The 27,832-nt window shown below is 46.0% G+C and overlaps 9 protein-coding genes across 10 annotated transcripts; 5 read left to right on the top strand and 4 right to left on the bottom strand.

Annotated features, from left to right (window-relative positions):
• Positions 1–976: 976 nt before the first annotated feature.
• FOXG_15526 (uncharacterized protein) lies at positions 977–1,657 on the top strand (the record flags this gene model as incomplete). Its single annotated transcript, XM_018395626.1, has 2 exons — positions 977–1,293; positions 1,348–1,657. 2 exons carry the CDS (start codon positions 977–979, stop codon positions 1,655–1,657), a joined length of 627 nt encoding a protein of 208 aa, XP_018255815.1.
• Positions 1,658–6,271: 4,614 nt separating this feature from the next.
• On the top strand, positions 6,272–7,673 carry FOXG_15527 (uncharacterized protein; the record flags this gene model as incomplete). Its single annotated transcript, XM_018395627.1, has 4 exons — positions 6,272–6,679; positions 6,730–7,086; positions 7,161–7,283; positions 7,342–7,673. The coding sequence occupies exons 1-4, from the start codon at positions 6,418–6,420 to the stop codon at positions 7,671–7,673; spliced, it is 1,074 nt and encodes a 357-aa protein (XP_018255816.1). The 5' UTR covers positions 6,272–6,417.
• A 5,341-nt stretch (positions 7,674–13,014) lies between these two features.
• Positions 13,015–14,165, bottom strand: FOXG_15529 (uncharacterized protein; the record flags this gene model as incomplete). Its single annotated transcript, XM_018395628.1, has 3 exons — positions 13,015–13,877; positions 13,913–14,020; positions 14,078–14,165. The coding sequence occupies 3 exons, from the start codon at positions 14,163–14,165 to the stop codon at positions 13,015–13,017; spliced, it is 1,059 nt and encodes a 352-aa protein (XP_018255817.1).
• A 78-nt stretch (positions 14,166–14,243) lies between these two features.
• FOXG_22041 (uncharacterized protein) lies at positions 14,244–14,603 on the bottom strand (the record flags this gene model as incomplete). Its single annotated transcript, XM_018402423.1, has 1 exon — positions 14,244–14,603. One exon carries the CDS (start codon positions 14,601–14,603, stop codon positions 14,244–14,246), a length of 360 nt encoding a protein of 119 aa, XP_018255818.1.
• A 24-nt stretch (positions 14,604–14,627) lies between these two features.
• On the bottom strand, positions 14,628–15,846 carry FOXG_22042 (uncharacterized protein; the record flags this gene model as incomplete). The annotated part of the gene is made up of 2 exons (XM_018402424.1): positions 14,628–14,652; positions 14,945–15,846. The coding sequence occupies 2 exons, from the start codon at positions 15,844–15,846 to the stop codon at positions 14,628–14,630; spliced, it is 927 nt and encodes a 308-aa protein (XP_018255819.1).
• A 2,890-nt stretch (positions 15,847–18,736) lies between these two features.
• Positions 18,737–18,841, top strand: FOXG_22043 (uncharacterized protein; the record flags this gene model as incomplete). The annotated part of the gene is made up of 1 exon (XM_018402425.1): positions 18,737–18,841. The coding sequence occupies one exon, from the start codon at positions 18,737–18,739 to the stop codon at positions 18,839–18,841; it is 105 nt and encodes a 34-aa protein (XP_018255820.1).
• Positions 18,842–19,654: 813 nt separating this feature from the next.
• Positions 19,655–19,991, bottom strand: FOXG_22044 (uncharacterized protein; the record flags this gene model as incomplete). Its single annotated transcript, XM_018402426.1, has 3 exons — positions 19,655–19,689; positions 19,758–19,897; positions 19,948–19,991. 3 exons carry the CDS (start codon positions 19,989–19,991, stop codon positions 19,655–19,657), a joined length of 219 nt encoding a protein of 72 aa, XP_018255821.1.
• A 606-nt stretch (positions 19,992–20,597) lies between these two features.
• FOXG_22045 (uncharacterized protein) lies at positions 20,598–22,180 on the top strand (the record flags this gene model as incomplete). Its single annotated transcript, XM_018402427.1, has 4 exons — positions 20,598–20,890; positions 20,973–21,255; positions 21,307–21,441; positions 21,497–22,180. The coding sequence occupies 4 exons, from the start codon at positions 20,598–20,600 to the stop codon at positions 22,178–22,180; spliced, it is 1,395 nt and encodes a 464-aa protein (XP_018255822.1).
• A 2,983-nt stretch (positions 22,181–25,163) lies between these two features.
• On the top strand, positions 25,164–27,827 carry FOXG_15531 (uncharacterized protein; the record flags this gene model as incomplete). Of its 2 annotated transcripts, XM_018395630.1 has the most annotated exons (3): positions 25,164–25,353; positions 25,412–25,802; positions 25,867–27,827. In XM_018395630.1, the coding sequence occupies exons 2-3, from the start codon at positions 25,427–25,429 to the stop codon at positions 27,825–27,827; spliced, it is 2,337 nt and encodes a 778-aa protein (XP_018255824.1). In that variant the 5' UTR covers positions 25,164–25,353; positions 25,412–25,426. The 2 variants fall into 2 exon arrangements, with proteins under 2 accessions (XP_018255824.1, XP_018255823.1); XM_018395629.1 differs by having other exon boundaries at positions 25,164–25,802.
• Between the last annotated feature and the right edge of the window lie 5 nt (positions 27,828–27,832).

Here is a 27,832-nt window from a genome sequence, read left to right on the forward strand (position 1 = left end):
AGAGAATGGACCCCTGTTTTGCTCAAGAGACCTTGACAGGGAGAGTTTGGAATACGGGGGGTACATGTGTATAAAACACAGAAGAGATTAGCAACGTAGTGACAATGTGGGAAGTTAGTATTATCTTAGCTGTATTACACGAATACAGATTATTACTTGCAGCTGTTATATTACTTATCCGCTCTACTGAAACACTCACAGTTAGGATGGGAAATTGTAATCATAACCTTGAGGTCTACAACTGATACATGACCTGACAATATTATTACATTGGGTTTACAAGGTTTACTATGCGGCCCTCTGACTACATGAACCCTGGTACTTGAGAAACCATCTGATGGCCAATTCCACATATATATGTAATAACAACTATTATATTCTGACGCTATTAAGTCTGTCACGGCATCTTCTCAGATGCATGACTACCCACGAGGGGCCATTAGCCATGGAGAGCGAAGGTTCTTATCTCCATGCCATTAAATCTGATCCAGGAAGTCCGGGAGAGGTATGCTACCCTTCCTTACCTATAGGTCATCAGCACCAGGACCTCTCCGTTGGGCCTTCCCCTGAGGGTTCAGAGCAAGCCTGCGGAACTTGGGTCTTCACACCTCTCTGCCATTCAGATTCACCAACCGTCTACGAACCGTCCGTCGCGTCTTCGACTCAACTGCCATCAGACTTTCCATATCAACAGCTACATTCATACAGCATTGATGACAGCCTAACATGCGCTCCAGAGTTACAACCTTATCACACACACCTATTGAAAACAAACTTGCAGCCAGATCGGGCAGCTGTATTCCAGAGGCTATGGAATTGGTCTCTTGCCATAAGCGGTTTAGAACCCAGCGGGATTGATTATGGCAGCCCATTCAGGGCCCAGAAACCACTTGTATGGGATCTGGAAACTATTCACAGCGCTATGCAATGTGACCAGGGTCGGCTGGACTCACGCAACTTCCTGAGTCGTGGCCATATGGTTGCGCTAGCTGAAGAATTTGAGAAACGTATCGCGAGCTACGGCACTCGACATGTCTCGAGTGCAATAAGTGCATGGATGCAACTTGATGCGGGACAAGATGGGCAATCCCACGGGCCTCTCAGAGACCTGATTATTGATGAAATGACACGGGAGTTATACGCTCTTGATACACATTACAAGTTTAACCCGCAGGACAGAAAGAAGAAGCAGATAGAAAGTTGGATTCACGCGGGACGACTGTTACTGGCATTGGTGAAGGAAATGGGCTGGGGGGCGATGCTAGTCCCTGGATTTCAGTTGACGAATGATGAGTACGTTTCAGATTTAAACCTTACCCTTGCTATCTAGTTACTAAAGAACTACAGCATCACCAAAATCGACTTGAAACACTTCAATCAGTTTGTTCAGGATGTTGAATGCTGCTATGCAGATTGGAGGAAGGAGTTGGAAGAGATATCTACCACCGTTCACAGGATACTGGTGCGTGGTCATCCAGATGGTCAAATCCTCAGGATTCAAGGTCTCCCGAGCGGTAGCTTGCCATCAGACATGAACTGTTCACTGAGCTATTGGTTATCGTATATCGAGGATCCCCGTTACCAGAGACCTTCTGGCCAAACACCTTTGCTTACACCCCAAAGCATTTCGGAATTTGATTACAGCACTCCTGATTGAGGTGAGAGAGTCGAAGGTGTATTGCCCCTGTATCTAGCAAGGATCCGACTGAGACTACTGCATGCTCACTGCAATATCGAATGTCGATCCGCGGGCGGAACTCGTCAAGCCAGGCGTCATCGATATCTACATCCAAGAAGGTTCAGGGAATATATCTAAGTGTCTATTGATAAGCTCGAGGTCGATAAAGAAGTGGAACATGTTTAGCTCAGCAAACGAGCTTGAGTCATGTAAAAGACGTTTGTATCATGCTAAACAATCCAATTCTAGTCATGGCAGGTGTACTTGAAGTGTGGTGGGAGGTATACTGTGAATTCATGAGTCAATTGACGGGTTGAACATTTTGTGCATCACCTGAAATTGATATGATGGAAGTGAGTTGACTGCTTATTCCTTTCTTTGGCAATGGCGGGACCTGGACATGATAGACCTAATGAAATCCTTTGAATTTAATAAAGTGTCATAGTGATGCAGGAAGCTAGATATAGACGTTCCGAGATTTTTATTTGAGTCAGAAGGAAAGGTCCAACAATGAGAGTGGCGAGCTTTTTGGCTCAAAAGAAAGGGTTCGTATGCGCCAAATAAAGGTCAGATTTGACAACAAAAGAGCTGTCATAATTATCAAGACAGGCTCTAAAAATGGGTGTAGACAGCCTGGTTTTCGAGAACTTATGGGACTTACAACATGATGCGTTACTCAGGCAAGTAAGGGTCGAGTAGCACTAACCAAACAGGTTTGGCGCCAGCGACCACCGAAACTTTGGCTGGCTGAACCGTTTCTCGGGCAAGTTAGATTATTATCTGCATCCCCCCACTACAGCCTTCCAAACTGTTAGTACGCTAATAGTTCTATCCACTCCTATCCACTCTTGTCAACGAACCAGTCCAATACGCATTTCGATTCTTGACTGAAATCACCACCAGGCTCATTAGAAACCGCCTCCCATTTCGCAACAATCGTAAACCGAACAGCATAAGACACATGGTCCATGAAGTGGATCAACCTTTTCCAACGACCACAAATTTGCCAAGGTTGACATTTGCGACACAACAGGGTGAGCAGCGATAGCCAGAGCGGAATTGTTCCGAAGCGCTAACAACTCCACAGTACGGAACAATCGAAAGTGGTCTAATCTTATCTCTCGGGTCGCGCTTGTTCCTCACTGAGTTAGTTCCTTATCATAATCACCATGGAACGCTGTGTATTCATCACCACCCTACTGCTATAATACACGAGCTCGCTGTCGCTTTGGTGGGTGAAACTGACAACAGACTGTTTTAGGGCAGTAATAGGAGCTTGGACTGCAATGAAACCTTTGCATAGGGAAGCAATTCTCTCTGCGTAATTATAAAGACCTAAAGTCTGGTGTAATAATATATTTAGAGTTTGGCAGCTGTTGTAAAAATAATAATTATAGCCTTTAACCTTTTCTAAGGCTATTATATTTCCTAGCTTAGGGATACTTAAAGGATATATTATAAATGTAACCTCTTAGAAAATATGTTAAATAATATCCTGACTCTTCTTACTAGATTTAATACAGGCGATATGTAACGACCCTAGCGGTTACGTCACGTGTACCCCACAAAAACTCATGCAAGGCACCAGCCCCTCAACGGTTACGGGCCAATCAGAGCTAGATCACCTCACAGACAGGATCACGACGCTCCAGGAACTACCGTGATCCAACTGCCTCAGTGATCCTCTCAGATCACTTCTAGTATATAGACCACATTCATTAGCACTTTCATAGATTTAGCTCACCAGCTATCAATAAGACTTCTTTACATCAATAAGCCTAACAAGCATTACTTGATCATTAACAAACGTGACAACCAATTCGCCCAGTTTAACGCCCTACGCAATCTGCAAACATAAACCTAGTACGGACTAGTTTCCCTGTTTGAAACCCATAACCGTCACACGATAATTAAGGAATATAGACCCTTAAGGCTCTTAGGGAGGTTAATATGGCTGAGTTAGCCTTCTCCATAGGCGCCTAGCTAATTAAGCTAGATTTTAAGATTAGAAAATACTAGATAAATATATAAAAATATATTATTAAATACTTTAATTAAGCTTTATATTAGGTTTTACTATAACGTGGTTGATAAGCGAATGCACCATCCAAGCGAGTGCACCAAAAATCCCTCATCCTACAACATTTTCATCTAATCAGATACTTCTCAACCACCAAAGATGTCACAACCTTTAGATGAGGCTAGAATCCTTCTTGCACTTCAAGCCCTTCAAAATAACCCCAAATTAAGTCTCCGACGCGCTTCAAGTATCTATAAGGTTAACTATTGGAAGCTACGTCGCCGTCAAAATGGCATTCAATCGCGACGCGATTGTATCCCGAACTCCCGGAAACTATCTGATCTAGAGGAACAGATAATAGTTCAATTCCTCCTTGATCTGGATTCGCGAGGATTTCCTGCGCGACTGCGTTTTGTAGAAGAAATGGCTAATTCTCTTCTTGCCGACCGCGACGCATCACCTGTCGGCAAACGTTGGGCTCATAACTTCGTAAAGCGACAACCAGAGCTAAAGACGCGTTTATTTCGGAGATGTGGCTATCAGAGAGCTAAATGCGAAGATCCGACTATTATTCGTGGCTGGTTCAGGCTTGTACAGAACACAATCGCGAAGTATGGTATCCGATCGGATGATATCTGGAACTTTGATGAGACTGGCTTTATGATGGGCCTTATAATGGCCGGAATGGCAGCTACAGGCTCAGAAAGGCAAGGAAGACCAAAATCAGTGCAGCCTGGAAACCGGGAATGGATTACAGTAATTCAGGCGATTAATGCGGAAGGTCAATCGATCGCGCCGTTCATCATTGGTGCGGGCCAATATCACCTTGCCAACTGGTACCAAGAAATCAACCTCCCGGGCGATTGGGTTATTGCAACAAGCCAAAATGGGTGGACAAATAATGAGCTGGGTCTTGAGTGGCTAAAGCACTTTGACCGATCTACAACTAAACGATCAAATGCTCGATATCGTCTTCTGATCCTTGATGGTCATGAAAGCCACCACTCTACCGACTTTGAGAAATATTGTAAGGATAACAAGATTATCACGCTTTGTATGCCAGCTCATGCATCCCACCTACTCCAGCCTCTTGATGTTGGGTGTTTTGCAGTGCTGAAAAAGGCTTATGGTCGAGAAATAGAGCATCTGATCAGATGCTCTATAACCCATATTTCTAAGACTGAGTTCTTTCCAGCCTTTTATGCCGCATTTAAAGCCACTTTTACTGAAAGCAATATCCGAGGGGGTTTTAGAGGAGCTGGACTTGCTCCTCTTGACCCAGAAGCCGTGATCTCAAAGCTTGATGTGCAGCTACGAACCCCAACGCCTCCTGGGGAGGCCAGCCAACCATTAACCCCATGGGTTTCAAAGACCCCAAAGACAGCAATTGAGGCTCAATCTCAGTCTGAATACCTCGAAAAACGAATCAGAAGACATAAAGGCAGCTCCCCAGAGTCAATAATAGAAGCCTTAAAGTCAAATACTAAAGCAACAAGGGCAGTTATGCATGAGGTTGTCTTATTGAGGAATGAGGTCCGAAATCTTCGAGATGCAAATGAGATACTAAGCCGGCGCCGGAGGGCAAAAAGGACTAGACTACAGAAAGGAGGGGCAATGACTGTACAGGATGCATCGCAAGTAATTGATCAGATGGATGTTGATGCGCAGATAGTGGCCGAATCATCGAGAAGTGGTGGTCGATGAAGGTCAGAGCGACCGGGTGGTCGGCGTTGTGGTGTATGCGGCAAGGCCGGGCATAATGCAAGGACCTGTCAGGTAGTAATTGAGACATCTGGGGAAGAGTATAGTAAGTAGATTTAATTAATTAAATGGTTTGTGGTGTTTTTAAATGGATTTGAAAGTTAAAGGCTGGGATTTTTGGTGCACTCGCTTGGATGGTGCATTCGCTTATCAACCACGTTATATTAAAATCTTTATAAGTTATTTAGCTGTTATTAGATATAATATAATACTAATCGGCTGCCTCCTTAAGCTTATTACTAAGCTACTATTATTAAAGTTCTTTGCTTTTAAAGATAATCCCCGGTTTTAGAAGATAGCTAATTGCAGTTATGGCTTTAAGAAAGCTAGTCTAAGTGCAGGACTAGGAGCCTTTGAGGAAAGCCTTCTTCCTAGGATTACTACTGCTAACAACTAAAAGATCTAAGCCTAGACTTATAATAGATTAGCTGAATTTATGGCTAGAACTATAGATACTTGCTAAATCTGGCTATTATACTGCCTTTATCAATGTTAACCGTGTTCTCGGGTTTGATCTAGCCATACTCTCTCTCCCGAATATTAAAGAAGCTTATCACATACGTTAGTTAGTATAGAAGTAGAAATACGGCGCACTTCCATTGTGCATTACTGAATAGGCCTACGCCGTTAGAAATCGACGCTTTGTAATCAAGATGCATAATAAGACATATTCTAAGATTTTAATAACTGTTGCTATAGATGTTTGCCTGCGTTGGAGGGATGTCATTGGTCACTTCAAGAGCAACATTCTCCACGCGACAGGGGCTATTCGTATGTTCAAGACGCAGCCTGGAGATTCTACGCGATTTAAATGAAAAGCAACAGGGTTATTCTTATACAGCCATATGACGTCTTTCTTGGCTTAAGGTATATATAGACGCGCTTCCCACGCTTCAGAACCAGATATCAAAACCACAAGATTGAATTCCAGCCCAACAAACGCCGAAGCGTTGCACCAATGCCCCCAATGTTCTTTCCTTATGAGCCAGACCTCGATGCCGGGACCACCGTCTTAGTGACAGGTGTAAGCGGGTTCGTTGGAAGCCATATCGCAGATCAGCTCCTTTCCGGAGGTTACAACGTCCGAGGCATTACTAGGGACGCTGCCAAAACTTCGTGGATAGCTTCGCTGTTTGAGAAGAAGCATGGCCCAAACAGGTTTCAACTCTATACTGTGCCCAACATTGTAGAGGCTAATGCCTTTGCTGTTGTTCTGAAAGGTGCATTCTGGAAGTATTTCGTACCGTACTCAGCTCATGATCTTCAACAGGAGTTTCGGGCGTTGTTCATGCCGCATCGGATATCACGTTTGATTCACGCCCAGATCAAGTTATCCCTCCAACCATTGCCATGGGCTTGAATCTCCTTCGTTCAGCAGCGCAGAATCGGGATATTAGGAGATTTGTGTACACATCATCTTGCGCTGCTGCAACGACTCCGAAACACGGGAATTGGCCGAAAATCTCAAACGACACCTGGAACGAAGAGGCGATTGAAGAAGCCTGGGCCCCGCCTCCGTATCTTCCAGACAGGGGGTTTGCAGTCTACGCGGCGAGCAAAGCACAAACTGAGAGAGAACTGTGGAAGTGGTATCACGAAAACAAGCCTGACTTTGTTCTCAATACAGGTAAGTACATCGTGGTAATTCACTGGTAGTGGTGGTTTGAGGCTTCTGAAGCTAACGAAGGCTCATATACGCAGTTCTTCCAAGCATGAACATAGGCGAAAGCCTCGACCTGGACAACCAGGGGCACCCATCAACTTCCGGCCTCATCGAGGCTTTATTCAGGGGCAATCACGAGCCGGTTAATGCGGCTCATCAGTGTAAGTAGATATTTCGTCACTAATGGTTATATACATACTAAAACAATTTCCGCATTAGACTTCTACGTCGACGTGAAAGACACTGGGCGCCTTCATCTGGCGGCTCTTCTTCACCCTGACATATGCGATGAGCGAATCTTTGCTTATGCAGGGCCATATACTTGGCACATGATTCAAACAGTCATGAGAGACATTTACCCTGAGAAGGAGTTCTCTCCTGATATTGCTGAGGCTGGGTTGGACCGGAGCGAGATTGTATTGGCTCCTAAGGCTGAGGGGTATTTGAAAGAGATGGGCTACAAGGGCTGGACAACTCTGGAAGAAAGTGTGAAGATGAATACGGAGGATTTGTGTGACTTTGGTACCGGACTCTCAAATAATCTATATTAGGCTGCAGCCTTATAGGCAAACTTCTCGATTGGTTTCATCCAAGGATCTTCCCTGTGCTACTGGCGATCATGCATAGAACCCGAACCAAGTCGGGCAATCCATCTAGCACAATCCTCTCCAAACCCCCTGGCATGAGGCGGACCGGGTTCGCGGCAAGCCTAGATCAGTGGTGCAAGTGCGACGTGGGTTGATCTGTGTCGTGAGAAACTTGGCGAAATTTTGAGAGCATTGGACATCACATGTTTAATTACGCGAAAAGTCTACCACAGCTCTTATCGAGCTAAAAGCTATATCATTCGATAGAGGAAGCTGTAAAGTATTTTGAACGTAATGAAATATCTTTTTGCAATTACATGTTGGAATTTTATGCCCGATCAAAGACGGAAAACGAGGTGCAATTCTCAAACGGTGCTCCAAAAGGTTTTTATTCCTTAGTGTTGTTACATTCGTATTACAAGCTGTTGACCATCCAATCTGCAGCTATACTTCTATGAATGATTGTTTTGACTCAAGGCAAGAACACCTCTGCCTCTTTGTTTCTATATTTGTGTGTGTCAACTGCTTTAAAATAAAGCGGGCGAAATCTCTTTGAGTGCCACAGCCCTTCAGGATGTCACGAGCACCTCATACTTTAGGTAATCACATTAGTACATGCGAGGTACGAGAAGTTCATCTCGAGACGCATTTTCTTTAAAACACCATACAAATCAGCTTAAATCAGTCTCCATTAAAACAATAACTTCCCAAGCTACCCTAGATGAAGCACAAGATAGCTATGACCTTGATGATCACAGCTTTCACACGCACTCACAGCGTGCAGCTGATGACCCACCGAGCTACCTATTTGTCCGGCCTAAGAAGCTGGCGATAGCCTCACTCCTTTCAACATAGAAAATAGTGGCTTTTGCACCAATATACTGCCGCCAACACCACTCGAATTATTCCAGCTTTTATACATATTTCCCTTATACAAAGCTGGATTAAATACACTAACGCCTAGGTTGCTTATCTCATTAAAATGGCGTTATCGACAACTGGAACACCATAACCGAAGGGTCAAGGATACTCAAATAGGAGGGCATCTCCACCGCAACAGCATACATATAGCTCGGTATAATAATTTGTTTAGGAATTCATAGGGAAACATCAGTTGAAAGTCACTAGAAGTCTCCTAGCCTAGGAAATCAGTCCCCTTTACACCCAATCATCAAATTCATACCATTAAATAAGTTCCTTCTTATCACACAGTTCATCCGCACCTTCGACCACACCCAGCTCGATGTGAGTGATGAGAGCGATCTCCCTAAGGTATTCCAAGATGCCGAGCCGTGGTCTAACCACATACAAGAAATGTCATCAGAGCTCTTTTTTCCTGGGACTAATATCACTATAGATGAGTGTATGGTCCCTTTTAAAGGCAGATCCAAAGAGACAACGATCGTCAAGAACAAACCTACGCCGGTAGGGTTCAAGATTTGGGTTGTTGCGCAACACGGCTTCTTTCTGCGGTGGCTTTGGCATGTGAAGGCATCACCATACACAGCAGTCATCGTCAAGCTGCCCTTGCCGCATGAGAAGGGGGAAAGGGGAAAGTTGAAGACTACGGTGGCTCTCAGTAATACACAGAGGGTCATTATACACCTATGTAATTTGCTGCCAAAGCAGACATATCACGTCTTCACAGATAGCCTCTTCTCCTCGCCAAATCTCTTCCGTGCCCTTCAAGAAGCCGGCTACGGAGCCACAGGCACAGCGCGCCTAAATTGCGGCATTAGTAAGGTGCTGAAGAAGGCACAAGAGAGTGATAAGTCCGGCAATAGCGCTACTTTTCAGTATAATAAGGTAAGAGTTATCTTTATAATAGATAGCCTTGTAAGTAGTTTTAACATATTTCTATATATTTCCCTTACTAATAAGTCTCTCTCTCTCTTTCTTAGGTCTCTTAAATCGCTTACAAAGATAATAGCCTCATGCTTTTCCTCTTAACTATACACAGCAGTGCTAATAAGGAATACATGGAGAAGAAGAGGAAGAAACTGGCTAATAAGGAAGCATAATTACAAGCAATAAGGGAAATCTTGAGTAGTAATACCTTTAAAATCATTCCAATACCAACAGTTACTGCTAAGTATAATAACGAAATGAACCACTTTGACCGCGGCGATTAGTTACAGTTATATATAATGTACAAGCACCGATTTCGCCGTGGCCCTTGGCAGGCGCTGCCTTAGGAGTTCCTTCTTGACGTAGCACTTGCGAATAGCTTTATTTTGCAGCTTAAAACACTATGCTCTAACTAGAAGCCCTACATAACTCTTAAAGGCTACAAGGAATGCATCTATAATGCGATTGTCAATAGATAGGCAACAGAAAGCCAGGCTAGAAAGAGGAACTGTATAGGGAAGGAAGAGGACAAGGAAGATGCTACTGCACGCCTAATTCACATATAAAAAGATATTAACTAACATACATGATAAGCATGTGCACCAAACAAGTATGTGCACCAAAAATCCCTCAGCCATCACCAATGCCAGTTTAATCAATTAATGCTCAGCCAATGACCATGCCTCAACTCTATTCTGAATTTCAAATCCTTCTTGCGCTTCAAGCGCTTCGAAACAACCCAAAATTAGGTCTCCGAGGCGCTGCTAGGTTATACCAAGTTAACTATTGGGCGTTGCGTCGCCGACAAAATGGGATCCAATCGCGACGTGACTGGATCCCGAAATCACGCAAACTAACTGATCTGGAGGAACAGATCATAATCAAGTTCATTCTCGACCTAGATTCGCGCGGATTTCCCCCACGACTACGTGGTGTGGAAGAGATGGCCAACCGACTGCTCGCCGACCGTGACGCGTCACCCGTCGGCAAGCGTTGGGCTATGAACTTCGTCAAGCGACACAAAGAGCTCAAAACGCGTTTTTTTCGTAAGTACGACTACCAGAGACCCAAATGCGAAGATCCGACTATTATTCGCAACTGGTTCAGGCTCGTGGAGAACACAATCGCTAAGTACGGCATCTGATCGGATGACATCTGGAACTTTGACGAGACCGGCTTCATGATGGGCGTCATTGCAAGTGGAATGGTCGTCACAGGTGCAGGAAGGCGTGGAAAGCCGAAATCAGTGCAGCCTGGAAATCGGGAATGGATTACTGTCATCCAGGCGATCAATGCGGAAGGTCGAGCGATGCCGCCGTTCATTATAGGTGCGGGCCAGTATCACCTCGCCAACTGGTACCGAGAAAACAACCTCCCAGGCGATTGGGCTATTGCAACATCCCAAAATGGCTGGACTGATAATGAGATGGGCCTCGACTGGCTAAAGCACTTTGATCGGTCTACAGCCAAGCGATCCAATAGTCGCTATCGTCTTCTGGTCCTTGATGGCCACGAAAGCCACCACTCGGTCGACTTTGAGAGATATTGTAAGGAGAACAAGATCATCACGCTTTGTATGCCGCCTCATTCGTCTCATTTGCTACAGCCTCTTGATGTCGGGTGCTTTTCCATGCTTAAGCAGGCATATGGCCGGGAAATTGAACATCTGATCCGATGCTCTATAACCCACATTTCCAAAACCGAGTTCTTTCCGGCTTTTTATGCCGCATTTGAGGCCACTATGACAGAGGAAAATATCAAAGCAGCTTTTAGAGGTGCCGGGCTTGTTCCACTTGACCCGGAACATGTGGTCTCGAAACTTGATGTGCAGCTACGGACTCCAACGCAAGTTGAGGAGGAGACTGGCCCCTCTACCCCATGGGTCTCAAAGACGCCAAAGACGGTGCTTGAGGCAGGGTCGCAATCGGAGTATCTCGCAAAACGGATCAGAAGGCATCACAGCAGCTCACCAGAGTCAGTTCTGGAAGCATTGAAGTCTCTTTCCAAGGGGACCAAGGCGGTCATGCATGAGATTAGCTTATTAAAGGTTATTGAGGTCCAAGATCTTGAACGGGCGAATGAGATACTAAGCCGGCGGCGGAGGGCAAAAAGAACCTGACTATAGAAAGGAGGAGCAATGAAAATAAAGGAAGGAAGGCAAGTAATTAATCAGATGGATATCGATACGCAGGTAGTGGCTGAATCGTCGAAAAGTTGTGGTCGGGAAGGGTCAGCGCGAGGGAAAGAAAGGCGTTGTGGAGCATGTGGCAAGATAGGACATAATACAAGAACATGTCAGATAGTTGTTTCGATATCTGATGAAGAGTCTGGCGATTAGTTTCAATTGATCGGATGATTTGTCGTGTTTTTGTGATCATTTCTATTTTGAAGGTTAAGATTTGTTGGTGCACATACTTGTTTGGTGCACATGCTTATCATGTACGTTATCACAATTTACAGATAATTGAGAGAAGTAATAAGAGTTAGACTGAGTCAGATATTTGGATTTTCACTCTAATGACCAGCTGCGTTTATTAAGGCGTACCTGTCCTAATCAAGCATGTAGACAAGAAATGCGCCGCATTTCCACTTCTGCACCCATCAGAATCTCCATATTCTTACCACAAATTTCTCCCCATGGCTGCAGCATACAGGATGACCTCGCTTAATTCATGGCCGACCGCTTGGCATCATTGCGGCCACGGTAAAAAAGCCCAAACCAGCTTGGAACGAAGACTATTTGTGGGCCAATGGCACGATACAGTACCCCGGAGTCCAGCTGCCGTAGAAGCCCGGCTTCGAGATATACTCCGTGGTGTCGGCCTCATGGTTGATCGAGCCACGTTCACCTTGGCCAAGACTTCATACTGATCTCGATGCTGGTTGAATACCTACTAGAAAGATGACTTTTGACCCCACGAATTCAAAGTTGAGAACTGCCTGAAAAGATATGTTGATGTATAGAAAAGGTTCATTTGTTATGTATTTAGAGTTCAACATTTTGAAACACATCAGCAGCAAGATATATACAGCTTACAACTCGGACGCGATGAAACCATCATGATGTGTCATATACTATATCTGGTTGCTCTTCTACAACGCGAGGCTGTGAAGTCTAACTGGAATGTGGATAAAGGACATAAGGAAGATAAGGATAAGCCTAGCGACTGTAATAATAGAGATAAGTATGAAGATAAAGATGACGATCATAATGGAGCTAACAAGGAATGGTATTAACAAGTACGACCGAGTCGAGACTAAGAATCATGCCAACAAAAACGATAAACATTGCACTTGTTAAGGATTTAGGTGAAGATAGGGCCACATCCTTAATACGTGTATGCCAAGAAAGTATGATGACAAAGGAAGATTTCTGCGTAGCCGCTGAGTTTATTGTGTATTTAATGACTGAGCAGTACAAGAGACTCCATCTCAAGGCGACCACAGGCTGACCCCCTCACCGACTGCAGCGATCAACCTCGCAATAGGCGGGACCATCAGAATCTGTTGACTCTGATCTCTTCACAAGGTATCTCGGTGTAGCAGAGTAGGTATTTGAGTCATGTTGCTTGCTTTTGGTGGTCCTCTGCTGCAAAGTTCGCTTCGCGTCATTGCGCACTTTTTCAGCGATGCTCTTCAAGAGCTTCCTGTGAGCTTCTCGAGCTTCCGCATCGTCCTCGTCAGAGATTTCCGGTAAACGCCAATTTGGGTACAGATTCAGATGTGACGGCCGAACTTGTATCTGGCTCTGTGAGTGCGAGCTGAAGTAATAGTGGCATAAGCGACAAGTTGGCTTGCTGGCGCCGATGTATTGCCATTGCCGCCAAAATCTATTTGGCCTTGTGATTCCGTTCTTGGTGAGGTAGTGATGAATGAGGACTTCTGCGTGTACGATTGGCCTGAAAGTTCTCTTCAAGAGTTGAATTTGGATAGCCTTATCCAGACCCATCCTGCGGAGATCCTCTGCATCCTGCATAAGCTCTGGCATCTTTACTTTCTCAAAAGCCTCCATGTGTTGAACAATAGCAACAGCTGTCAGGTCCGACTGTACAATGGGCTTGGATATGCGAGTACTAGACGGTAGTGAGGTGATCTTGAAGTCCTGAAATAGTAGCGGCCAGGCTGCTGCTGCACAAACAATAAAGTTCGCAGCTTGACGGTAGGAATGCCAACGGCCGAGATAATGTTTTAGCTCGCACCACGGCCCAGACCTTAGGAACTCGCTGCCCCTGGCTTTCGTCCTGACGGCTTTCTTGATCCCTGTCATCGCCAGCTGGGCATTATGGATCAGGTTGATCAGCCTTTCACAATCTCTCAGTGCTAGGGTAAAGTTAGTCTCGGTATGTATAAAGTACGTCGACAGAAGGAGGGAGACTTGCACTTGATTTCCTCCTGCTCGCGTATGTTGTTGACCGAGAAGTTGCATTTCTCTCTGGGCTTTTGAAGCTCACTCTTCAAGGCCTCTGTTCATCGTTGGAGTCAGTGTCATGTAGTGGGCGTTGCTATACGCTATGTCATACCATCTGCGGACTGTCGCCGTTCGTGATCTTCCAGACAAAGGCCTAAAGCCTTATCAAGTTTGTCTTTGTATTCGGTAATTCGGGGCATGTTGAAAGCTAATATCATCCTGAGTACTCTCTTCTCGAGGGCATCGGAGCTAAGATTTTGGGGGTTCTACCCGGCCAACTATAGTAAGTTCGTTACGAATCTCGCGGTTGCCCTAGTCTCCTCTTCGTCCTTCCTGTTCGCTGCAAACACGAATTCGGGCCCATTCGTCCCTTCGAGAATCGTCATGGCGGTGACCGAATTTCCACCTCGTTCATTGTCACAGACCTGGGCGAGCTTATTTACAAGCACACGAAAGGCTTCGAAGTCGGATTGCAGGTTGTCAAAGTCGACCGTCGCGTGGCTTTCTGGTTCTTCTCGGGCCAGGTTGCAGCTTTGAATCATTGCATACTCGAGAACGATTGGCTCGTAGAGAAGTCTACGCTGGAAGGGATCGAGACCAGCATAGTATTGGAACTCCGAAGTCTGGACTACCGCCATTCTTGATGATGCGTGATGATGCTATCATGGGAGAACTCCTGCCTGGTAGCTTGATGTAGCATTAGCCGAGCTATGGTGATCAAACGCCTGGAGTAAAGATAGTTAAGCAGTTTTCTGCCAGGGTTCCTAAGGCAAATGAATAATCAAGTCTAACTCTTTAATCCTTCGTACTAGGCCGGCATCATATCAGACTGAATGAATTCCCCGATATAACAGAAATTATTCTATACTAATAGCTTAATTCTGGTCAAATACTGTGTAAGTGAAATTGGGCATTTTGTATGGGGAAACTTTTTTTTTGCTTGCATATAACTAGGTTTAATTCGACGACGTGGACGAACGGCCCGATTCTTAGCGGTGCATCGTCGCTTATGGGCTCGACTGCCTCATCATCTCCCTCAGGTGACGGTCTGGACATATAGTCACAGGTAAACGAGTTGACGTCTTCTTCGATTCCAATAACCAGTGATTCTTCGCTATTAGGCTGTGCTATTGCTTCAGTCGACATAGTACCGCGCACAGACGACAAATTCGGTCTCAATCGCAGTCGCTTGTTATTCGAGGGCGATTCCTCTAAATCTGATATGAAAGGCCGCTTTTGAGATGGTGTAAGCCTATGATGAGTGCTTGCGTAGTTCAACTGGGCGCGATCGGCCTCAACGGGGATAGACCTGGGTTCACCACTTTTATCACATCCCCATAAGAAGATTTGCCAGCTTGCCGATGCTCGTTCATAAGCTCGGAGCAGCGCCGGTTGAAGATGATCTGGATAGGCGCCGTCGAGACCGTAGGTTGTATGCCGCTGCATAGGCCTGTGTCCGCTCTGCCATGCATAAGCCACTTCATGTCCCGCCGTCCCGGTCGTATCATCAAATCTACTGAAGCGTGCAGCAGCGGCATGAACATGGCCTTCCGTTATAGCAATTGAGATTTGACGGTACATCTGGACCCCAATGCCGGATGGGATACCAGTGGCAGCATTACAATACCGCCGAAGCTCCTTGGTGAATGTTGAGGCGGTCCAAGGTGTTGGTTTTAGGCCTACCTGGGAAAGTGGGGAGAAGAGAAGTGCGTTAGTATGCTCGATATGAAAACATTCACGCAAGATTGATATTGCCACTGGCCGTATATAGACGAGATACTGGAACATAAGCCGAGAGACAGGTTTGGAAAAGAAGCGGATGACATAAAACTCGTTGTTAGTGGCCAGACGAGGCTTGTGGTGCCTAGTTATGGAGCACATTTTTGCACCCCATAAGCCAATACCTCGCTCTCTTGAAGCAGTATTGAAACGCTCTAGCGTCAACAGCTCCGTAATCCGTGCGCACTGGCCGCCGTCAAAGTTACAAAGCACCATTAGTCCCTTCAAGTGATCATCGTGAGCTTCCAAATATGCGCGAGCGGCTTTGGCATCTCAGGTACTCTGGTTTTGACCCTGTTCTTGGAGCAGACCGTCGACCGGGGATATGCATGCTCTCAGTAGTAACTCGGGGTAGGCATCTGTTAGCTGATTGACGGGATCGGATACGAAGGAGTAGCCCGGTGTTGTCGTTGATAGATTATCTCGAATCAGCGACAAATCGATGTGAGTAGGCTCCCAATCATACATCAAACGGGAACAGGATGCTGTGACTGAGCGTAGCACTTTACAAGCCAGGCCACGAGAGTCCACCATCGAAAGTCGTTAGTTGCCATTCCAGGACAGTACCTCGCCGTCATCGCTCTAATGGAATCGGAAAGTGGACCCTTGAGACCGCCGAAGAGCGTTGCCGTAAGACAAGAGACTCAAGAATTCGCCCATGGGCGATAACGTGCCATCACACATGCACTCGCGCCGGGCCGCATTGAGCCTTCGCAGCAGCCCGTGACGCGGCGGGCGTGCAATACCACCGTAGATACGTGAGAAATGAGGCAGCACGGCTTCGAGAAAGACCAACCGAGAACAGTACATAAGTCTCGCTAGGATAGGGGTGAACCGGTGAGGCTGGAGGTATTCGTTGCCGTCAGGGGTTGACAGCCCGCGTACAGCACTGAAGTACACCAACATCGTCGAGCTCGCGAGCCCACCTTCAAAGTCCTCGGTGATAGCAAAGTAACAAAAGCGTAGTAAGATGTCGGCCGCGGGGTCTTGGGAGAATTGCTCCTGGTTGTCCAAAGGCCAAGCGGAAGTTGACTCGGCGTCAGAGAGATTACCTGCTTCTATAGCCACTCTACTCTGACTGTCGTATTCCGATTTGTCCTGTTCATCACTCTCCTCATATTCACTTTCGTCCTCGCCTTCATCCTCTTCATCATCATTATCATCATTCTCCTCTTCTTCACCCTCATCATCGCCACTCTCATCACCGTTCATACTCTGCCCTCCATCCTGGTTCTCGGTACGGTCCATATCAGCAGGCCCCTCAGACTGCCAGATGCCATCCACCCAGAGCTCACGGAGAGCTCTAAACTGATGTTTGTTTATCGTTCGGCCTGAAATTGCCCCGCATAGTTATCGGCAATAATCTGCAGAATCGAACCCAGAAGCAGATAAAGCGCTTCAATTCCTTCCGGTAGAGCTTCTTTGAAGATGACTTTGCTACCAGCTTAAAGGTCGCTTTGTAGGGGCGGTCTGGGAACCTGGAACGAAGCCACCTTCTCAGGCATATATCAGTCCTCCGAACGGTCTCGCCGCATTGGTCGAGGAGGCGATCAAGTGCTACCATTATCAATGCCAACCTTCATTTATCTCGCACCAGGCTATAGATTACTTCTTCTCCCTGGATACCCAGGGGCATAGGCTAGTTGGTTATATAATTAGGTAACTCCGTAAGTGCAACTAGGATATCACGATATATATATTTGAATATCGTTTCCCAGCCTATATGCCGCATCTAATTCGCCTGTAAGGCGATATATGCCATTGCTACACTGTCATATAGTCTTATATGGCCTCCCTCTATATCCCTTAATCTTGCATGTTTATTAGCAAAGAGCTTTTCGGCAAGGTGCTTAACGGCATCGGGACTAGCTTGCAGGAGAGTACTATAAGATAGAGAGCCACGGCTGGGGTTATTATCGGTGATAACCTATGGCCTTCGTATGTAGTTCGCTGACCAGCTCTGAAATAACAAGCCTTGCTAGATGTGATCACATAGCCAGTGTCGCTTCTGCTGCCGAGCTGCGAGCTTGATGTCTTTGCTGTGCCTTGACTTCATATAGGCTAGTAAGACCTTTTCGCTGATAAAGCGAATACCACAATGTTTACAGGCCGAACCCTTATATACCATAAGGTATAGGTGAGGCGGCGAGCCGTTTGGTCGCAGTGGAAGTATCCCTGGGTTTAGAAGATTAAGAGAATAGATTGGTGGCTTTAAACCACGGCGGGCAGACTTAGGTATATGATGCTTGTCGCCTGGGTGATGCGGCGCGCATATAAGGTTAATAGCAAAGCCGCATTTGATGCAAATTATTGCTAGCTCTGGCGAATTGTAGTATAAGCCGAGACTCTTAAGCTTTTAAAGCTAACGCGGCTACAATGTGATAACAGTATCCGTATATATCGCAAGGCCTCTTATATTAATAAAGTTAAGAAGGCACCAAGAGGATCAGACACCCTCTATAAAGTTGTATTTAGCCAAGAATAAGGAGAGAGCTTGATTACTACTCCCTTCCTCCTAATCGACACAATGGAAATTACTACACGCTGTGAAGTCTAAGAGCGCGGTCATCTATATGGTTAGCACAGGCCTTTGTAGAAGAAACGCGGCGCATTTCGCATTCTCGGTTTACAGGCCCAGATAGAAATACAGCGCATTTCCTGAGGGGAAATTCGGGGTAAGAAAATGGAGATTCTGATTGGTGCAGAAGTGGAAATGCGGCGCATTTCTGGTCTACATTCTTGAGTACGGAATATCGTCACCTTCAGATTATGCGAAACTCCGTGGCCGACGAACCAGTTACCAAGCGATAGCAGAAGTACTACAACCCGTTTCAGGCGTATTGTAAGTGCCCTCAACCGGTCTCCAGATGCAGTATGGTAAAAGAAGAAGCTTCTTCGCCTGATGGCATCGATAAGATAGACAAGCTCGAAACATAGCAGTCGTCGTGGGAGGAGAGGGACAACGATGTTAGAGACCCAATAACGTATTAGCATGAGTGCGGACGGCGGTATTCTCATCTTTCACGAAATGGCGTTAGACTTCCTTACGATTCAGCCGATGTCAGCAGAGTGTGATGCCTCTACGAAGCAGGCTTAATGCTGGTATTATAAGTATGTGCCAAGTGTTGCAGTTGTGGTTACAGGCTGGGGTGATCGACGACCTGGACGAATTGTTTCTTTCAGTCGGGGAGAGTACTGGTACTGGGGCGGATGAGATATCGTGGGTAGCAGTGGGATGTGAATATGGTTCACACAGACTCATGCGATGCGAAAATGGGCTCCGTTTCGCGTTCACTATTGATAGTCGAAAATAAGAACGGGCCTATTTGAACATCGGGTGATCCGTGTCGAATTCGAAATATATAATTGGTCGAGAAGTAGAAACCGGGCCCGTTTCTGTATTTAATACTCAGTAGGCCTTATAGTTAGCTTTCTTCTCTCCCTTATATCTCTTTCCTTTCCTCTCTCATTTCATATCTCTATCCCTTATTATAATTGCGTAAATAGCAGAGCAAGACAGCTTTTTCTACTTAGCTAACCCAATCCCAAACCCTAGTTAGGCGACTCAATCTTAAACTCTAACTGATCTACCCTAAAATCTCCTTTAAACTCCCCTTCTTAATATCATAAAGATACCACTTAATATTCTCCTTTAACTCCTCTCTTACTAATTTACTCCCCTTAAGGAATTTAACGTCCCTGACAACACTATTTGGGAGATCACTGACGGCGCCGAAATCAACACTCTCCACCTTCATTTCTGCTGCAGCCCGAGGGTCCCGCTGTTTGAGAACACTGCGCACCTTCTCGTTGGTGAAGTGTGTACTTCTGCAATCTGTATGGTGGATTATCATGACTTGTTTAAAGGTGATAAGATTATCGAGAGCGAGTATGTCGTTAAGGAGGGGCTTTACTTGACCCCTACGTTACGGAGAATTCCTGCTTCTGTTGATTGTTAGCTGTCGGGGAAGTAAAAACAATTGAAGAGTGATGGGAAGAAAGAAAACACGCACCCCCGAAGTTGAGACCTAAGATGTAGGAAGGGTCGCTACGAGGGTCGGCACAGGCGACGACGAGGGTTTTTGCAACGGCGACTTGGTTCTCGGCCAGGAATTGGAATGTTGGTTCTGGTTTGTGAGATGTCATGACGGTCCTATGTTTGGTTAAGGCTTAAAGTTAGGGGAGCAGGTGGAGAGGACGGACTTGTTGCGAGCTAGAAGCTCTTCGATCGTGATTTTTTCGGCCATTTTGAATTGGGTTGGTGCTGAATTTGTTTGGCGAAGCTGATAGTTAAATAAATCCTTAAATTGGTGTTGGAAGAATTTGCTGTGGAATGGATACTCGAGTGTGGAAATGTCTGACGTTTATATACTCAAGTATGGCTGTCGTCGAGTCCGGACCAGGCTGAATGTAGAATAAATGCAGAGTAAGCAATTCGAAAAAGGAACGAGGTGGATATGATTAGAACTGATCCTTTAAAAATTAGGAGCAGTGAGGGGTTCGGAATCAATCTAGACCTACATCGAGAAATCAACTTGTTGAATAAGTTCATAGGTTGTGAGAAAGTCCACGCCATACCCAAACGAGGCAGTAGCACCCTGGTTGAATAAGTTTACAGCTTACGAATCCACGCTATACCCGACGGAGGCAGTAGTACCCTGGTCCACTTTCTTAGCTCCACGAATCATGTCGATTTCAACTTTTCAAAAACATGTTGACAAAGCATATGGGCACGCCGTCTCTGGCCTGATCCTCGGCTTGATTACGACGTACATGCTATATGAACGCATCACTTGCGTGGGATTTTTCTATGTCTTGCCAGGATACTAATTTCTCAATCGCGACTAGTCAGCATGGTTGCGTTCGTCTTCATCACCTCAACTGGGCGGCCAGGCCAAGCGGAGTCAGAAGTGGATAGACATGGGATTCGACGCCACACTATGCGCAGTATGGCAATCGCTCGGCGAGCGAAGGGTGACTATGGACAACATAATCGGCGACAACTTCCTCTCTTCCTCGAGCCTACTGCAAGTAAGGTGAAAGAAAATACATCTCTCCAGCAAGAACTGTTCAATTCGGCACTAGAGGTCGCCCATATGGTACCCTCGCCTCTTTCGGCACAAGGTTATGAGCTCGCAAAACTCACGTACGGGTTTCGAACTCTTATCACTGTCGGCTCTAGCTTCTGTGCACCTCAGTAGAGCTTCTGTCCGAATACTAACTTCCAGACCCACGAGACTGCAAAAATTGGCCCAATTGCGCCATCCTTCGTGGCTGGACTTCGTCCCTGCACGGTATGCGGAAAGCGGATTGCTCCAAGCCGCCGTCGACTGTACTTTAGCTCGAGCGCACCGCTCGCTACATCCGGATTCGGGGATCTCAGAAACTGCAGTGGTCAAGCTCTACCTGAAAGCCCTGTCTCAGCTCCAGGAAGCGTTAGGGGATAAGCTGGAGAGACGATGGGCGCGTGCAGATGTGCTATGTGCGATTAAAATACTCGCGTTTTATGAGGTAAGGCGCGTTGAATGTTGAAGTGGTCATTTGCTTACAGTACCTTTTTAGTTTCTGCAATTCTCCCAGTCAGCACAGTGGCTCCACCATATTACTGGTGCGCAAAAGTTGATGAGACTTCGAGGTCCGGAAAATTATTCAACAGATTTCGAGCAGCAGATGTTGATGTCTCAAACGGGCACAATAGTGAGTAAACTGTATGTGGCATATTGCATGTGAAATAGTTTGCTAATATTGCTAGTTTCACGAATCTATGTCTATCGGCGAAGACTGTTTCCTCGAGGAGCTAAAGTGGAAAGCACTTCTGTCATCAATCGCCACTGTTGAGAGACCGACGAACATAATAAAGAGTCTTGATTGCCACCCCGTGCTCTCCTCTCTTTGGATACACGCAAGCCCAGCTGCTCGTCTCTTTAGGCAGACAAGTGTTTGTGTCAATGGTACCGGAGCTAATGACCCAGGAACGATTCTACAATTGATCCTTGAAGCGTATCAGACATGCCAAAATCTTCTTACATGGCGTGAAGATTTTGTCAAATTTGCCGCTGAGCTACAGCCCGACCGGCACAGTTCCAGACTCCGCGAGCTCCTCGGGGTATCCTTTGCCGTCCAAATCGTGCTAAATCGGTTAATTATAGCACTACAGCCTCGTGCAGCAGCAGCTAGAACGTTTGAAAACGAGACACAAGCATTCGCAGATCGAATTATTGTGCTCTGCCACGAGGCAACGGAAGAATCCTTACCTATATCTAATATGCTCTTGGCTGAGAAGATTGTTATTGCAAACGCAACGAAAGAGAGTGAAGATGATTGGATGTGGGCTGTTTCAGGAGAAACATATAGTACTTGTCAAGGGATTCAATGTATACCTGCAACTATCTTCGAACAGTGGTACATTGCTCTAGGCAGTCGGGATGTGGACTAATAGATAGCTACACAATCAAGCATAATCACAAGCCCAATGAAGAACAACCTGCTTTACATCTAAATATATCCTACCCCTTTTGCAAAGTGTTTCTTTCGGTGAAAACACACTCGCGGATACACGCGCTCAGGGTGCGGCCGTCGTAGTGCGGCATCTCACCTCGAGTTGCGGGGGACGATATGGAGATTGCGGTCAAGGCACATCCGTGAAAGCACACCCGAATTTGAGGGAAACTTGGGATAGAGGCCGAAACGCTGATTGGTAGGTTGGGCTGGCGGGGTTTCCCGATCAAGGAAGTAAAAGGGTCCTAATATGGTCTTTCCCTTGCTCAGCTGAGAAGAACGGAAAAAACAAATGAAAGGCCGAACGTGACGAGAAGAAGAAGAAGTAGAAGCAGGAGAAGGGAAGAAGAAAAGGAGAAAGGTGAAAAGAGCACGACAGCAGATCGCACCTGTATAAAACACGTCACTATCAGACACTAGTCTTTCCCGCAGGCCTGAATTGGAAGAGGAGAGTGGATAGCTGCTATAGGTTTGCCGAGTCGATGCCATGCTGTGTCCTGCCTCTCTCCAATGACAGACAATATTATCCCACGCAGTAGTGAGATATCGTGCAATGCAACTATATCCATCTGATATAGCAAGCTGTTCAATTAATAGCAACCCTTTGCAATGTAACCGTTACCCCAGATCGGCACTAGCTAACCCCAAGCACCAATAAGCAGCTCGGCTTCGACCAAGACGATACGGACCAAATTTGTTAACCCCACAACCCCATTTTGGTGGCCGATTTGACCCAAATCGCCTGCGAATAGTTCTTAGATTCAGCCCTCTTGCCACCTCAAATAGCTCGCTTCCCGGCCCACTAGAGAATAGTCGCTGATAACAGACTCCTGTTCTCCACGGACTGTTGCTCCTTTCTTCATCTGTCATAGCAGCTGAGCGACGTCCACCTTTAAGTTCCATGTCCCAATCATGCTTAACCCTGAGATGTTCTCGAATCCGCCTCAACTCTGTGCCCACATATGGGCAATTGGACCGAGACGACGTGCTTTGCTCTGGGATAAACTCACACCGAATACCTCCAGTGCCTAGCGGACCTAAAGCTGCGATTGGCGGTGCATCATCGGGCCTGGGTGGTAGATTAACGTGGGCCTCTAGCTGACCCTCAAAGATATCATGCTTAGATGCCCACTCTTGCGCAAGACTGATCTCCTGACTGTTAAGACTATGCGGAGCACTGCGAAGATGTAGCTTTACTTGCTTCCGCGTACCCATGGTCTGGCATATGCGGCAGCAGAGAAGCCGGAGTTCTGACTCATATGTAAAGTACTCCATTGCAAACAAATTCAATAAGATTAAAATATTACATTAACCTTTCAAATTTGTTAATTGTTATACAGCATTAATGCTTTTCCTGAATCCCTTTGTTCTACATTGGAAGTTCAAGTAGAATTTGACCTGGATGAAATTAGACATGGGAATTGATAGAGCGGCATGATGTTTTTGATACAGAGGCATGACCTTACAGCGGCATGACTTTCACGGGCTTTGATTCGCTAAATTTTTAATTGTTAGTAGATTATGGATTCTGCCCCCTGCACTAAAAGTACTACAGCTTTAGCTCCCCACATTTCTTCGACCTTAGTTTCCGAAGCAGTCGTGATAGCTCAAGGCGCGTAGACGCGTTCCCAGATCCTAACCCAATATGTTTTATCGCTTCCAAAATGTCGTCCCCTACAGTAGAACGACGTATAGGCCTTCGCAGGCCGCGAAGCTCAAGCCCCAGCAATTAAATACACCGCGAAAAAGGACAGCGAACAAGCCGACAAGCCAGGTTTAGCCCTCCTTTACTCGTAAATCGACCGAACTCTGCAAGCAGTTCCGCCTCAAGCATCGGTCAATACTATGGGATCAGCGACGAAGACACGCTAAGCAATCTCTTTGCTTCTTATCCACAGACTTTTTCGACCTTCCCACGGCCCCGCGGCTCGCAGGGCCTCCACGAACCTGTGTGGAATCTGCGGTTTGATCAAGAGATTCACCTTCAAAATGACTTTCCATCAGGGAGAACACGACTTCAGCGAGTCAAAGCCCTATTCCAGGCCCCGAAATCGATCCTCTATCTAGCATCCGGAGGGCGAGGAGTCAATGGGAGCTAGTTGACAGCGATGAGGATATACTTCCTTCTATAGTAGTCAGAGTAGAGCCTCAGACATGTTTCCTGAGCAATAAACAGAGCAAGAATCTTCCATTCAAAACGAGGCCTCTTGAGACACCCTGCTATGCCAAGATCTTGAGCACTGGGAGGGCTTCAGGCAAGAATAAGGTCCTGTTAAGAGAGCTGGTCACGCTGAGTTCGTCAGGAAGTATATATGGGTCTGCGCGGAACTGGCCAATTGGATGTTCTAAAAAGTCATGCCGCTGTAAGGTCATGCCTCTGTATCAAAAACATCATGCCGCTCTATCAATTCCCTAAATATATCAGATGTTATTTCAAATCCAGTGGTTTAGATTTTTCTTAGCATAGAATTTTGGCATATTTAAATAAATCGTTTGGCAGTTTGTCGGATTGCATTTGATTTGTAGGCAGCGCTACATTTAGCCGTGAGAGTGATAGCCGATGGCTGATAGTGCAGCTTGAAGCCAACTGGGATAAGTGATCGACTGGATTTAAAAGGGATTAAACGAATTATTGAATCTACGTGAATCAGCTTTTGTCTCTTAAATTAATACAATACATATTACTAATAGAGAAGAGGCCAGAAGCGACCGGGGCCCTAGGCCCTGTTAGTAAACATGATCGCAGCTGTGTGTTTACTGGATATGAATACACGGTAGGGCAGTGCAAATACTCAATACATACGAGACCACCCCCTCCCCTCCCTCATTGATGCAGGGTTACATTTTAGGTTACGGTGAGTGACAGCAGTGCCATGTATGAAATCTGACCTTTAAGTAATTCTGCCTTACCCCGCTCGTATCGATAGGCTGACTTCTCAGTGTTTGGGATGTACATAACTGGGGGACTTTCCACTCAAGGCTTTTCTGCAGCGTTCTATCGTTAAATAGCCCCAAGTGAAACAGAAAGCAAAAGCCCTGCGGCCTATATTTGATTCCTCTAGCCTAAAATCAGGTTGTTTACCTAAGACCAGTCGTAACAATTCTATTACGGTAAGTTACGAGGGCTAACTATGACGTTCATCTTCAGAGCACGGTTAAATATCGTCAGACACCCTTATCTACTATGGAACAAGATCTACCAAGCTTTCAATCTGACGTTACTGCCCTGCAGCCACACTCTTGTACTTGTTGCCAGAAGCTGCTGATCCATAATATGTCGACCTATGGTAGTGTTACAGGCAAGTTTTCCTATACGAAAGTAGCAGAGATGGCTTCCTCGGGTTGCCTGCTCTTCCAGACTTTACAAACAAAGTTCGACCGTATCTCATATCCAACTTGTCGAACACGTCATGACTTGACTTTAGAACCACGAACTTGGAGTGATGGTGATATATTGCGGGGTCTAGGCTTCAGATGGGAAATGAAGCCAGAAGATCATCAAGTCAGGGGTTACGAGGACGATAAAGAAGAGAATATGTTATTCGCTTTGGTTCCAAAAGGTGACCAAGATCTCAATCCAGGATGAAATAAAGATATGATCTGTCATGCTTACTAAATCAATAGATAATCTTGCTCATAAATTTGTTGAGGCTTCGCCTTTCAATCTGCATCCTGGCTCGGCTGAAAGCTTCGCATGGGTTAAAAAGCGGTTTCACAGATGCCGACGCCGTCATGTCGAATGCGAAAAACGTGCCAGAGAGAATCGACAAAACTTGGCTATGCCGAAGAGACTACTGGACGTAGGTCAACTTGGTGACCCCTTCATCGGGTTGTTGGAAGCAAGCGACGATGCCAGAGTATCCTTTGCTATTGGCAGTTATGTATGGGGCAACGGCTTAAAAGAGGACGCTATAAAACAAGCTCAAACGACCAAGGAAAACATAGGCTACAGAATGGCTTCTGGAATCGAAGCCACAGGCCTACCAAAGAGTATTCAGGACCTCATCGAAGTCACGCGACAGATCGGTCTTCGATACCTTTGGCTGGATGCTTTCTGCATCGTCCAAGATGACAACGACGATAAAGACCATCAATTTAACTCACTAGCTGAGTTTTACAAGCAGGCAGACATTCTAATTTCAGCAGCAAGCGCTTCGGACTGCGGCGAGGGATTTCTACAATCCAGAACAGTTGATCGGTGTTACGGCTCGATCTTTGAGTTGCCTTACGAGTGGAAAGTTGATGGCCACGAGACTCGAGGATCCTTGCTCTTGTCGGAAATGGACTTGGACGGTTCCACAGACAATGACCCTGTGCATATGCGAATTTGGACATTTCAGGAACATCTCGTGTCATCGCGGGTCATTAGCTTTGGCTCTCGACAGATCAAGTGGACATGCCAGCAAGAAAAGAATTCTGTCGATGGTGGCAATTACCACGAAATGATAGGTGGCCTGGAGTACAACCTTAGAATAGCATTTTCCCCATCTCGATATCCCTACGAGACTTTAGTGGAAAAGGGATGGAGGGTTATGAGTTGGATGGAGATCGTTGAGGAATATTCTAAGCGTGACTACTCTCGTCTAGAAGACAGGGTCCCGGCGTTTTATGAAGCTATGTCACTTTTAGCACCTCACATGGGCTGGACAAGAGATCAGTGTGTTTATGGAATATGGAAAACTGACGCCAGCCGTCAACTTTTGTGGAAGAAAGACAAGCCTCTGACTACTCAAGAGGTTGAGGAACTTAAAGTTTCTGCAAAGGATGGAAAACTTGGACCATCGTGGTCTTGGGCGACATTACCCGGCGGAGTTATCTATGATATCGGCTCACAGCTTCGCCAACTGGGCGATACTAATCCAACTATCGAATTCCAGAAGATTGATGGTCAACCACCATGCCTCACGATAGAGGGTTTTGTTCAGGAAGCCGACTGGATTGGGAATTATACAATCGACGTACCAGCCGAGGATGTCCAGCTCTTTCAAGTTGATCTGGATGTCGAAATGCCACCACAGCCAGTATTTTTGCTTGATTTGTCCGCATCCTATACATCACCATTCAGAACGGCACATCAGAAAGACTTGTCGCTAACGGTCGTACAGGAAGATGACCTTGTTAACTATATTATCGAAAGAGAGCGTGCTTTTCAGCCTCTGACGAGGCAGGAAATACACGACTTTGCACAAGCCTTGTCAGCCGTCAACGGGGATATCTCGTATATCGGCAAGAACTGGGTCGACAGGTTTATATCCCGCCATCAGACTATAGAAATGAAGCCATCGAGAGTCATAGATGCTGCGAGGAAGCGTTGCGTCACGAAGGAGATGCTTGGGGAGTACTATGACGGTCTCAACTATGTTATCGAGTCCAAAAACATCACACGGCAATATTCATATAACGTAGATGAGACTGGGGTCCAAATAGGGGAAACCAACGGCGGGACTGTGGCCGGGACCGTCATGACATCTAGTTCAGAGCGTATAAAGTCAGATAATTCGACTTGGAGCTCGATATTGGAGTCTATATTAGCAGACGGACGGCGTCTCACCCTAACGGTCGTTTTTACCGGCGAAAACCTCTAAGGACA

Source organism: Fusarium oxysporum, chromosome 15, assembly GCF_000149955.1.
Source record: "Fusarium oxysporum f. sp. lycopersici 4287 chromosome 15, whole genome shotgun sequence".
In the NCBI taxonomy this organism is placed as follows: Eukaryota; Fungi; Ascomycota; class Sordariomycetes; order Hypocreales; family Nectriaceae; genus Fusarium; species Fusarium oxysporum.